The 13859-nt window shown below is 44.3% G+C and overlaps 1 protein-coding gene across 1 annotated transcript; it reads left to right on the forward strand.

Moving 5' to 3' along the window:
* Positions 1-630: 630 nt before the first annotated feature.
* Coch (cochlin) lies at positions 631-13250 on the forward strand. The gene is made up of 10 exons (XM_059279865.1): positions 631-833; positions 2034-2231; positions 3222-3355; positions 3793-3855; positions 4787-4831; positions 4917-5064; positions 9023-9126; positions 10083-10309; positions 10665-11181; positions 12354-13250. Exons 1-10 carry the CDS (start codon positions 631-633, stop codon positions 12527-12529), a joined length of 1815 nt encoding a protein of 604 aa, XP_059135848.1. The 3' UTR covers positions 12530-13250.
* The last annotated feature ends 609 nt before the right edge of the window (positions 13251-13859 follow it).

Consider the following 13859-nt stretch of genomic DNA (forward strand, 5'->3'; position numbering starts at 1 on the left):
CTGCTCTCTGCCTCGGTGGGTACGCGCCCTGGCCGCCGCGCCCGCGCGGGCGGAGGCTGCAGCCACCTAGCTGTCCTTTCTCCGCAGGTGCGTGGCTGCTGCTGCTGCTGCTGCTGCTGCCCCGGCTCGCCCGCGCCGAGGGAGCCGGTGAGTTGGGTGCGGGCGGAGGAGGGAGGGTGGACCGGGTCGGTCCGCGCAGGCTGAGGACCTGAGGAGGGATGCGGGGGCTGGAGAGGCGCCCGCACCGGTCTCCAGCGCACCCTTCGGGTTTACCTGTTTCCCCACGCCAGGGTCCCCGGGGTCCGACCCGGCCTCCTTCCCGGGCGCACGCCACCTAGCTCTGGGACCACTAGTCCTGACTTACTGGGCTGGGGAAAACCCTTTGGTCCGAGCCCACCGATGGGGCGGCTCACGTCCTGGTCCCACCTAGTCCGATCTTGCTGTGCGATTGTACAAGTAACCCCTATGGAAAGCATCGTCGGCTGTTCTTATCGCTCCCTGGAAGCCTCAAAAGAGTTTGTTCCGCGTGTAGAAGTCCGAGCACGGGTGTGTGGTTCGGTGTCTTTTCCGCGATGTAAGGCACCGTTTCGTTTCTAAGAAATCTGTCGTTTGCTTTTCTTGAGAGCAGAAATGGTAAGTACCGCACCTGGCTGCCTCGTTCATCCTTTGCCCAAGGAAGTCAGTGTTAGCCGCTCTAGACAGACTCGGTCTAAGGTTCCAGTGTCGCCGCCGCCCCCTCCCCCCAGGTCGCTGAAAACGGGAAAGACAGGGGTTTTAACTGAGCTGAGGAACTGGTATCACATCAGCGTCGTCCCCTTTCTTCCATGTTCCAGGTAGCAGCACAGACAGGGGTCCTTGGCAGAGGCAGGTTTCCCAACTTAGAAAACTATGTATGTCTTGTCGGGTGAGGGAGATGTTATTTTTCCCGAAACAGCCGTCTCCAAAGGTCTTGGATAACTACATGTCCTCGTGTTTGGAAAGTCGTATTTAAAAACCTTACTCTCGATTTAATCGACAGTAAATCGACAGGTTACCATCTTGGGGTTTGTTATGATTTGACAAATTAACACCTTTCACAGTAACTTGGTTTGCTTTTCTGAGGCGATGTCATTGTAGCTCTGGCTGGGCAGGAACTCACGGTGTAACCCAGTCCAACCTCAAACTCAAGGCAAAAATCTTCCTGCCTCAGCTTCTCGAGTGCTGGGATGACTGAGGGCTGGGATGACTGCGTGAGCCCCTCAGGATCCAAAACTTCCTTTTTTCCGGGGGGGGGGGGGGGCAGACTGAGTTTAAGACTTACGCATGTTAGCACTGTTTTCTAAAACAGTATTTGCTGCCTCCCGTGTCCCCTTTGGACAGATCCGGAGGAGATACAATCAGATTCAAGTACAGGACTGACTTCCTCCTGTCTAGCCTTTGGGAGTTGTGGAGCGCTTCGCTTCTTGGACATATTTTTGAGATTTTCCTGGGCGTTCTTGCCTTACCAAATACCAGGGAAGCTGTCCGACTATGAAAGTCTAAAGCTTTCATTTCCTCATTTGTAAAACGTGCAACTAAGTAACATTCTGTGGATCCAGGCAGCAGTTAACTAGACGGCATATGTGAATATGAGATTTTAAGGGTCTGGTTGTATCAGGTAACAGTTTTTAAACAGTCCCCTGCAAAGGGTAGCTTCAAGACGTTTGCATGTCTATGCAGACACTCCAAAGGCTCAATCCAAATTTGCTGTCATCATAAACAACTATCAACAGTTTCATCACAACTGAGATGTTTGTACTTTTAGAATAAGGACTAAGCCAAAGATTAGCATCGTTTTCTCATCCTGATGTACTTTGTTACATTTTCCTAAGAACTGGGAATATTGTCACATTAGACATCTGTAGTAACTCAGCCCTAGACTAAACTGAAAACCCCTTTTGATTTGCTAACATCTAAAACGGCGTCAACATTTAAATCAGTATTTTGTTGGAAGTGTAGAAATTAAGGAAATAAAATAACTCCACAGCCGGCTTTTCCTGCAACACCCCTCAAAGAAGCCACAGGAGCCCTGGCATAACAAGCCCTTTCTCTACAGTCCCCATTGCCGTCACCTGCTTCACCAGAGGACTGGATATCCGAAAAGAGAAAGCAGATGTTCTCTGTCCAGGAGGCTGCTCTCTGGAGGAGTTCTCTGTGTTTGGAAACATAGTGTATGCCTCAGTATCCAGCATCTGTGGGGCTGCTGTCCATAGGTAAGCTGGGACATGTGGGAAGGGCTGTGCAGGTGAGCACTGGACAAGCAGTTAGTTTCTTCCCCAGTTAGCTGTTTGGAGCTCTTTCCTACCTGCTTGCTCCTTTTTAGTGCCAGTTTTGGCCATAGAAGGTGGATATATTTTTGAGGTTTTCCTGGGCATTCTTGCATTACCAAATGTATAAGGGAAGCTGTCTGACCATGAGCAGATAGCATTCATTTAAAAAGAAATTATGAGTGTGTGTGTGTGTGTGTGTGTGTGTGTGTGTGTGTGTGTGTGTGTGTGAATGCTATAACTGTTCGGGTGCCCATGGAGGACAGATGAGGGTGTTGGGTCCCTTGGAGCTGGAGTCACATGTGGCTGTGAGATGCTAGGAGTTGATCTCGGGGCTCCTGGGAGAGGAGCAAGTGCTCTTAAACACTGAGCCGTTTCTCCAGCCCTGCATAAGTGCCCGATGGCACCTACATTTCTATGATTCTAAAACATCTGCCATTGTGTCGTGTATTATGGGGCTTGTATACTACTCAAGGCATTGTCTTAACTTCCATCACAAATCTTAAAGTGGACACAGCTTTGGTCTGTTTTTCACATGAGGATACTGAACTCTGGATGTCATATATCTTGCTGATTGTCACTATGGTAAGCCAGTGCCACCCCATCCTACAGTAAAAGAGCGAGTGTGATTTTTTTTTAATACAGTCCAAGGGCACATACAGTTAATTGCTTTAAGAAAACTGGCACCTTCTTATTAATTCTGAATCTCTGAGATGTAAGAAGCAGGGTATCAATGTGTTCTTATCATCACTTTGAAAAGTTTAACAGCACAGAGTCATTTCTCCAGACATTTTTGTTCCTGTATAAGTGAGTCTTAAAGGGCCAGCAGAAAGCATCCTTAGGCAACTTCTCCACTCAGCTATTTTCTTGACCGATAGAGCAGTAGATGATACAAGACAACTGGATCATGTCTCAGCTGTAACTCTTACTTTACAGGGGAGTGATTGACACCTCAGGGGGACCTGTGCGTGTCTACAGCCTTCCTGGTCGAGAGAACTATTCCTCAGTAGATGCCAATGGCATCCAGTCTCAGACGCTTTCCAGATGGCCTGCTTCCTTCGCGGTGACCAGTAGGTACAATTTCACTGTTCTCAGCTGGGCATAAACACTTCCCCACTCCCCTCAGAAGGGTTTTCAGCTTCCCTTAGCCCAGTCTTTTTTATTCTGATGGAAAACATTGTACTTAAGAAGTCAGCTATGGGACAGAGTCACCCAAATTTGGGGGGAATAAAAATTCACTTCACACAGTGGAAACTGAAATCTGAATTGTTTGCAGTAAATGCCTAGATACTTAGCAAGTAACAAACTGTCAAACCAGTGAATTCAGTTTTTAGTGGCATTTTCAAATGCATCAAGAATGCATTTTAGTTCTCCAAACCTAATGGCCAGTGTGATGTTTATACCTGAGTCACCATTACCCCCTTAATCATCATGTAGAACTTTAGCTACATAACGCCCTGACGGCAGAGAAGGAAAGAGAAAAACAATAAACTTCTCATTTCAACAGAAGGCAAAAGCAGTACCCAGGAAGCCACGGGCCGGGCAGTGTCCACAGCCCATCCACCTGCAGGTATGAAGCACGGACTGATCCCTCTTGTTGCCTGGCACAGAATTTGGAGTTAGAAATGTTGTCAGTAGAACGTGTCCTTCAAAACACTAATATTAAAGAGGGGCAAAGCAGCTACCCCATATCTACTGATGTGCTTTGGATGAAAGCATTCTACTTTATATTTCACATTTCTTCTCTTCTTTATTATAAACCTAGCTCATCCAATCTCAGGAAGTCCTTTCTATCCCTCTGATTTGATAGACCATGTGTAGAAATCGGTCAAGGACTTCTTTCCAGCTCTTTGCTTCAATAGTCCACTTAGTTTCTGCACTGTCATGTGACTAAAATAAATCAGTGTGTGTCTGCTACAAAAAAACAAAAAAAACAAAACAAAAAATTCCAGGGGTCCCTTTTTCCAAAATTGTGCCCATTTTATTTTATTTTATTACAGATTATGTGTGCATGTGTGTGTGTGTGTGTTTGAATGTATTTATGTGTATGGTGTGTGTGTGCAGGCAAAGGCAGAACTACAAAAGAGTGGTGGGCTCTTCTGGAAGCCCAGTTACAGGCACTGTGACTTGAGCTGCTTGATGTGGATGCTGGGACCAAACCTGGGTCTTCTGCAAGAGCAGTAAGCGCTGTTACCCGCTGCTCCACCCCCCTGGCCCCTATCATTTTAAAGTCAAAGGAATGAAGAGCACGTGGCTCTGTGTTCCCACTCTTGCTTCAGCTGTGGGTTTTAGATATCAAAGCCTTGGATAGATACATACCAGATACATAGGCCTGCCACAGTTATGTTGTTTCTTTGTTGGAGCAATGCCTTCCCAGTCCAGAAGACCGTAGAAGGAACTTAAAAGGCCTTTCTGAGAATGGCACTCCTTGCCACGGGCTCATTCTGGTGGAAGTTCCTGCTGTGTAAGTGTCTCACGGTCAAGGGCTTCCTTTGTTTCAGGTAAACGGCTAAAGAAAACACCAGAGAAGAAGACTGGCAATAAAGGTAAGCTAAGTTCTTGGGGGGAGGGGGATGGCATTTCTTCCAGCTGCTCTTGAGACTAACGGAGACCTTCTTTGGCTCTCTGCAGACTGTAAGGCAGACATTGCATTTCTGATCGATGGAAGCTTTAATATAGGGCAGCGGCGATTTAATTTACAGAAGAATTTTGTTGGGAAAGTGGCATTAATGCTGGGAATTGGAACAGAAGGACCACACGTGGGCCTCGTGCAAGCCAGGTACCAACGTTAATTAAATGGGAGATTATGGATGTCTTGAATGATGACTACTTACCAAGCTGTAATGTTAATTTCAGTTAAACATAGTTTAAGTTTGGACAAGCTGGAATCCCAAACTATAAATTCACAATTTAAGAATGTCTATGCAAGGCTGGGCATGGTGGTGCATGCCTTTAATCCCAGGACTCAGGAGGCAGAAGCAGGAGATAGCCTTGTATCAGCTTTGTACCATCCCGGTGAGTTCAGTGCCAGCCTGGTCTACATAGCAAATAGGCCAGCTAGGGCTGCATAGTGAGACCTGGTCTTTAGAGGGGAAAAAAAAGTCTCTGTAAGTACATTGCCCATGCAATGTTCACAATTCTCCACACTGCAAACAACCACAACAACAAACAACTAACTCTGGTTAGTCTGTGTCTAAGTGAGCCATTGGTATAAAAGCACTTAGCAAACAGTACTCTGTCTGTAGGGAGCCAGAAAGGAGATTCATGACCTAGAAGTCTTACATGAACACCCTTCTCTGCTTCGCTCAGTTCTTGGATTTTCTTTTCTGAAGGAAGCAACAGTGAGCTCTCTGTTCCTTTTCTTTACTCTGCCAACATTGGGCTTTTTTTTTTTTTTTTTTTTTTTTTTTTTTTTTTTAGCCCTTTCCATGTTCTTTCATTGGAGATCCAGAGTGTGACTGTCACTCGTTGGTGGCATGAGCCTGGGAGAGTAGAGCCTAGAAATGAGGCAGACTAAAGTCTCATGCGATGGCCAACTTTATTCAGGGCATCGGACAATTTATATTCTGAGGGCATTCTGAGGGTTAAGCAAGGTCATATGAGCAAAGTTCCCTGGAGTTCCTGCTGTATACAGTCACAGGGGCAAAGATCACGTGAGTGTAGGACAGCTCTTGCTTGCAGACATCATTCTGAACGATAAGGGGTAAGACGATGGGTGTGCTGAAGCAACCCCACTCCTATTACTACACCTGGGAGGGCTCGAGAGCACATCCCAAGAACAGCCCGTGTTCTGGGGGAACACAAGTTCCAAGACTCTTGTCTTGTTTCCTTGGAGTTTTCTCACGAGCTCTCAGAAGTCTCCTTGCGCAGCTCCACTCGTGGGCCGTGTTCTGACACATGCTCTCTTTTCCTTCATGTGAAAATGATATTGGTGGTTTGTAGCATTAATAATGTCCCTTTAGGAGGCTTGACAAGTAAGAAGTACAAAGAAGCGCCTTTCTCAGACCACGTCCTCCAGGGCCATCTTTGTAAAGTTGTGTTTCCTTTCTGCCTTTGGGAAGACATTTCTCTTCCCCTTTTCTACATTTCAGGCTGTAAAAATGTTGGACCCTCTTTGCTCACTCTTCAGTGCTTTAAGTATCCTCTCATGACAAACGTACATTGCAAACAGTTTGATGGTTTTCCTTTGCGTCCTTGAGACAGACTCCCGTTGCCTTTCACTGTCACACAGCAGCCCATGATGAGAGAGAAGCCTTATGGCTGCTTGGGCCCGTCTTTGATCATTCAGTGGAATTCCTGGGTTTGAAGTTCAGACACTTTAAAAGCCTCTGATAAAAATAGCTAAATTGCTTTCTAGAAGGCTGAGTGAGCCAGCTAATACTATCAGCAGTGTGTCAAGGTAGCCCAGCACCACCATGAGCACTAATTAATATTCCATTCATTGCTTTTCCTCACCCTTTGGTTTTTCAAGACAGGGTTTCTCTGTGTAGCCCTGGCTGTCGTGGGACTTGCTCTGTAAACCAGGCTGGCCTTGACGTCCACCTGCCTCTGCCTCCCTAGTCCATTTGATACTTTTTATAGTAGGGTCTGCTTAGAAGGTATTTAACTTTTCTGTATAACACCATTTTCCCCTTGCCTTTAAAATGAGCCCTTTATTCTGTGGATTTAAATGCAGTATCAATTTTATGAACATCTAGGCAAGTTTCTTTGAGTCAGGTACTGATTTTTTTTTTTTTTTTTATGATTTGAGTGGCTTTTTGTTTGTTTGTTTGTTTGTTTGTTTTTCAGACAAGTTTTCTCTGGAACTTGATTTGTAGACCAGGCTGTCCTCGAACGCAGAGATCCACCTGCCTCTGCACGCACCACCGTGCCTGGCTTAGGTCCTGATACATTTGCTAAGTGTTTTGGTTTTGACTAATTTAGCCTGTGCTTTTTCAAACTGAAAGCTGCATTAACCTATATACTCACAGTTTTCTGCTTTAGGAAGCACTAGACTAAAGAGCACATATTTAAATAGAATGGAATGACCTTTGCATCATTAGCAATGCAAAAATAAGACGGCTTGCTTAAGTCAGAATCTGAACAGCTGGAAGTGGGTCCAAACTTAAAAAAGTAACCAACCAGCAGGTGTGCGGAGATAGTCTGTGATCTTCTTGTCACTCAAAGAATCATCTTAAATCCCACAGCCCAGAAAGCCAAAGCAGGAGAGCTTGTCTTAAAGCAAGCAAACAAACAAACAAACAAAACAAAACAACAACAACAAAAAAAAAAACCCCAAGGCCTGACATTAAAATGGCTACTTACGCTGAAAGCTTAAAAATTTGCACTTAATGAAGTTCTGACTTTAAAGATGTGCTGTTGTTTTGCTCAGCACGGCCGCTCACGTGCATGCATGTGTGCATGTGTGTGTGTGTGTGTGTGTGTGTGTGTGTGTGTGTGTATGTGTGTGTGTGTGTGTGTGTGCACACGCGCGCACACAGGTGGACATACACATGTATGCAGAAGGTAGAGGACAACCCCAGACTTTATTCTTCAGGCACCGCCCACTTTTTTGTTGCTGTAGACAGATCTCTCCGGCCTAGAACTGGCCACGTAAGGTAGGCTGGTTGGCCACCATGTCTCAGGGATGCACCTCCTCAGCACTGGGATCAAAAGTCTGATCCACCACAGTCAGCTCTCTTTACATGGGTTCTGGAGATCGAACCCAGGTCTTGGACTGAACCATCTCCCCAGTCTTCAACATGGTCTCTCATGAACAAAATATAGTTAAAAGTGAGCTGAAATTCTTTAAATAATAATCTCATAACCACGATTAGCAAATGTCATTGTCATTTTATAAGAAAATTGTGTTTTACAATGCATTCCCTTGTACCTTTTCCCATCTTATAAAATGTCACTCTTAGGGACTAGAAATATGTCAGCGATCAAGAGCATTGGTTGCTCTTCCAAAGGACCCAGGTTCACCCACATGGTCACTCACATCTACCTGTATCCATTTCCAGGGGATCTAACGCCCTCTTCTGGCCCCTGGAGGCATCAGACGTGCACATAGTGCACAGACATAACACGCAGGCAAAACACCCCCCTCCACACAAATAATAATTTAAATGTCACTGGCACTGTCCTTTTGACCAGAGAGACCTAGGCTAATAGGCTGCTGAGTGCTTCTGGGGCTGTGCCCTGGAGCGGATGTACTCTCGCATCCAACTGTTTCTTACCTACCTGGTGCCCAACTCTGCAGAGTTCCATCAAAGCCAGAACCCAGAACCACATCTACTTTAACATGCTGCATACATAAAGTCTGTAACTCCGTTCCAGCCTGGATTTTGGAATGATTTTGAAGTCAGTTGAGTCTGAATTTAAAAGGCAGTCATGTTTTGTTAGGCAAATTCCCCGAGTGTTCTGAGCCTTTTTGTTTGTTTGTTTGTTTGTTTTTAAATAATTGGGATGATTCCACCTCGTGGAAATATGAAATTGTGTGCTTAGCTATTATTCAAAATGTAGTAAATTTGCAGTGTAGCAGTTATTCTGTGTGTGTGTGTGTGTGTGTGTGTGTGTGTGTGTGTGTGTGTGTGTGTGCCTGGTAACCGCAGAGGTCAGAAGGGATGCTAGACCCCCTGGAAGTGAGTTAGCCACTATGTTGCGAATTGAACAAGGGTTCTCTGCCGGTCATTTTTTTAAAGGCCATCTGACTGCTTATTTTGTCTTTCCTAAAAACTTTTTTTTCATTTTTATAGTGAACATCCCAAAATAGAATTTTACTTGAAAAACTTTACTTCAGCCAAAGATGTCTTGTTTGCCATAAAAGAAGTAGGTTTCCGAGGGGGTAATTCCAACACAGGTAAGTACGCCACCTCTGGGCTCAGCATACCCATGATAGCGATCAGAACTGAAAGCCTTTAGTGCCATTTAGGAGACCCCCTTCCTGCTAGCACTTCGGTGTTGGCCAGATTTGAATCTCATCACATATATATAAACTGTCTATAGTGGAAAATATACCAGTGGGGTAGCTAGTGTATCTTTTTTTTTTTTTTTTTTTTCTTGAGACAGGATTTCTCTGTGTAAGAACTCTGGCTACCCTAGAACTCACTCTGTAGACCAGGATGGTCTCAAACTCTTGCCTCCCAAGTGCTGGGATTAAAAATGTGCACTAGCTCTGCCCGGTCTGATAATTCTTTTTTTTTGTTTTGTTTTGTTTTGTTTTGTTTTGTTTTGTTTTGTTTTTCGAGACAGGGTTTCTCTGTGTAGCTTTGCGCCTTTCCTGGAACTCGCTTTGGAGACCAGGCTGGCCTCGAACTCACAGAGATCCCCCTGCCTCTGCCTCCTGAGTGCTAGGATTAAAGGCGTGCACCACCACCGGCCCGGCCCAGTCTGATAATTCTTAAAAACAAAACAAAAATCCCTGCAGCGTTGTGAGCTTTAGGAAAGTACCTGTTTTTAAGCAGATGAACAGACTTAACCATGAGGGGAGAGGGGACAGACTCTGGAAGGCTCCCTGTTCCCTAGCTGCCCTCGTAGGCCAGGAGGGGCGAGAGCACACAACAGGAGGGGTGTGTTGTGTTTTACTGTGAAATGATGCAAGGGAATGTGAGGCTTCTGGGAAGTGGAGGGGATGCAGTGCAGGTTGTGAAGACCAAAAGTAGGCCTGAAGGATAATTAAATGTTCCCATTTCGTAGATCTTTTACTAACTGAATTCCTAAATTCAATTCTTCAATTCAGTGGCATTTAGTTGTTACACAGAAATAGAAACGTCCTTTGAGCCATGACAACTGCAGCTCCGTTGATTCTGTTTTTAGGGAAAGCCTTGAAGCACACTGCTCAGAAATTCTTCACAGCAGACACAGGTGTGAGAAAAGGGATCCCCAAAGTGGTGGTGGTGTTTATTGACGGCTGGCCTTCGGATGACATTGAGGAAGCAGGCATTGTGGCCAGAGAGTTTGGCGTCAATGTATTTATAGTTTCTGTGGCCAAGCCCATCCCTGAAGAACTGGGGATGGTTCAGGATGTTGCATTCGTTGACAAGGTAAGGTGTGAGGGCTAGTTCCTGTTAATGGGTGGAAGTGACTCAGTTTGGGACCTCTTAAGCCTAGTACTGATAAGCCCTTAACTAGATTAACGAACATATAATATTTAGTATGTTTGAGGTGGGCCTGAAAGAGCAGACCTGTAATCCCAGCTACTCAATGAAGCTGAGGCAACAGGCTTGATTACAAGTCTAGGGCCAGCCTGTGCAGCTGAGTAAGATCCCGTCTCAAAATGAAAAGTAGCAAGGGGGCTGGGGATACATATGTAAGGTTCTAGGTTCAATCTCCAGTACCACAGTTGGCAAAATATTAAAACTTTTATTTTTTGGGTTATCTTTTGTCTCCCCCCATTAGGCTGTGTGTCGGAATAATGGCTTCTTCTCTTATCACATGCCCAACTGGTTTGGCACCACAAAATATGTAAAGCCTCTGGTGCAGAAGCTCTGCACTCATGAGCAGATGATGTGCAGCAAGACCTGTTACAACTCGGTGAATATCGCCTTCCTAATTGATGGCTCCAGCAGTGTTGGAGATAGCAATTTCCGTCTTATGCTGGAATTTGCTTCTAACATAGCCAAGACATTTGAAATCTCAGACATTGGAGCCAAGATAGCTGCCGTACAGTTCACTTATGATCAGCGCACAGAATTCAGTTTCACTGACTATAACACCAAAGAGAATGTCCTAGCTGTCCTAGGGAACATACGCTACATGAGTGGTGGGACAGCTACTGGTGATGCCATTTCCTTTACTGTGAGAAATGTGTTTGGTCCCATAAGGGACAGTCCCAACAAAAACTTCCTGGTAATTGTCACAGATGGCCAGTCCTATGATGATGTCCGAGGCCCTGCTGCAGCTGCCCATGATGCAGGTAAGATGGTTGCACTTTGTGATAGGAATAAGAAGGTGTCCTGTGAATTCGGAGTCAATATAGGCCCAAGCATTTTTGTGGAAAGAATCCTTGCAGTGTAGACTTACTCTACAAGCTTTAGAGTCTCCGTGATTGAACTGAAATTTTTCCAAGCTTCACTGAAATCCCTTTGGGAGGTTTTTTGTTTTGTTTTGTTTTTTAAAATCACCAGATTTTTTGCTTTAGTGTTAAAAGAATAGCAATTTAAGTTTATGAGTGTTTTTCCTGTGTATGTGCACCATGTGTATACCTGGGGCCCATGAAGCATCGGATCCCCTGGAACTGGAGTTAGATGCTTAACTATGTGGGTGCTGGAAACTGAACACAGGGCCTGTGCAAGAGCAACCAATGGTTTTTTTGAGGGGGGTTGGGGTTGGGTATTTTGAGACAGGGTTTCTCTGTGTAGCTTTGGAGCCTGTCCTGGAACTCATTCTGTAGACCAGGCTGGCCTTGAACTCAGAGATCCGCCTGCCTCTGCCTCCCAAGTGTGCGCCACCACCGCCAGGCAAAATAAATGTTCTTAACTGCTGGGCCACCTCTCCAGCTCCAAGACTTACAATTTTTGATTATTGGATTTGTCAATATAACTTCAAAGACTGAAGTGGAAGAAACAAAATTATCACTAGCCCCAGTTTGCTCAGACAACACAAACACAAACCTCCCCATTTATGTATCTTTTTATGCCAGTCTCAACTTAATGTCTTACTAGGAGCCCCAAATGATGTCTGAAAGTGACGGCAGCAGGGAGTCTCCTCACCGCCAACCACACATGCCAGCTGTAGGGTCTTCAGACAGTTCAGCTAGGGTGTCCTTTTGTTCCTAGTTTGTGCCATGCATTGTCCTTAATGAACTCCGCATCAAATTATTAATACAATGCATTGTCTTTCATGAACTGACCACCTTGGTAGTTTTTATCAAATTATTAACGCATAGTAAGTTGCTGGAGGCAAAGCTTTTGGTTCTAAATATTTTTGCCATAATCAAAACGACTAGTCTACCTAGAAAATTCAGCATAGATTCCACTTAAATTGTTAAGCAGTTTTCTCTGCAGCTAGGTATTAATGTATGGAATATGTAACTTTGTATGTAAGCTAGACCTATTTTTAACTCACTTAAAAATATTTCCATTGTAGGTATCACCATCTTCTCTGTTGGTGTGGCTTGGGCACCTCTGGATGACCTGAAAGATATGGCCTCTAAACCCAAGGAGTCACATGCTTTCTTTACCAGAGAGTTCACAGGATTAGAACCAATTGTCTCCGATGTCATTAGAGGCATTTGTAGAGATTTCTTGGAATCCCAGCAATAACTGTGATACTCTGACAACTCAAAGAATGCGTATAAGGGGATCTAATATGCAAATTGTATTCTCAATACCTAAGTAACTTTATAGCTTACCAGGATCAGTAAATACATCCACAGCTGTTTAAAGCAAATGAGCATTCATTTGAAGCACCTAATTTAGATTGGCCGAGGCTTGATAATCAGGGTCCTTAGAAACTCAGGAAAGAGAGATGTCATGGATTAAAACTGCAGAGTTCAAACATGCACACTCAAAGTGGCTATGTGAGTTCCACGGCTCCATAAAAGAACCTGACACTTGGACACAAGCACTGGTCCTTCTTTATTCACTGTGTTGACTGTGCAAGGAGAGCAAAGCAGCTTTTAAACATAGATCAAGCACAATTTTGACCCACGTGGATGTTGTCTTAAAACCAGCCAATAGACAGCTGTTATTTCATGTACCAGTCATAACTAAACATTATTATATATATGACCATGTATCAAGCTTCTTTTGTAGTGTTTTCATAACTAATGGCTAAAAATACCACATTGAGTAAAGATAGGATTGCCTGGTATTTTTCTATTTATATCCTTAATTTTATGTGTATAGGCAGGCATTACTCCAAGGACTGAGAAAATGCTTAAGCAGGTTAAGTTTTTGAAAAAAGATGTTTCAAGTATTGTAACAGGAAAAATACATGGCATAATAGCTTGGATATGTCAACAATAAAACTGGTAGTGACTTACTAAGTGCCTATTTATTAACACTAGTGTTTTTCTTCTATGACAAAAATTCTACTCCCGCTAATTGACATGGAATAACCAATCTAAATTAAGTCGCGCAAAATTTCATTCAATCACATGCAGAATGCCTATTGTAGACGGCATCAGTCATTACCAGGTTAGCCACTAGGACATGTTTAAGAATACCTGCTTCAAGAAAAATGTAACCAGCAACATTTTAAAAACTTAACCACATTTTGTGAAGTTGATTGATGTCAAGGAGAGTATCAAAACTCTTGGTGTGGACTACAGCCCACAGGGGTTCTTCCATTCCATCTTTCTCTAAACCAGGTTCTGTCCTCTCCTTTACCCACCTGTGGACCTGTTCACTGCCAACTGACTTGGGAAAAGCACTGGCTGCAGACTCATGACTTACTGGAGTATACCCAAATTTCATAACCATGTAGAGAGTAAGGATTATCTGTGAGAAGAGACAAAACTCAAAATCTACAGACTTGACAAAAAGAACATTCCTTCTCCCCTCCTTCTTAGAAAAGGCTGCAAATGCTTCATTGTGAACAAGAAAATCTTACCGTAAAAAGTAGGTTCAATTTAACCTGACTTCCTAAGTT

The sequence above is a fragment of the Peromyscus eremicus genome, chromosome 14 (assembly GCF_949786415.1).
Source record: "Peromyscus eremicus chromosome 14, PerEre_H2_v1, whole genome shotgun sequence".
In the NCBI taxonomy this organism is placed as follows: domain Eukaryota; kingdom Metazoa; phylum Chordata; class Mammalia; order Rodentia; family Cricetidae; genus Peromyscus; species Peromyscus eremicus.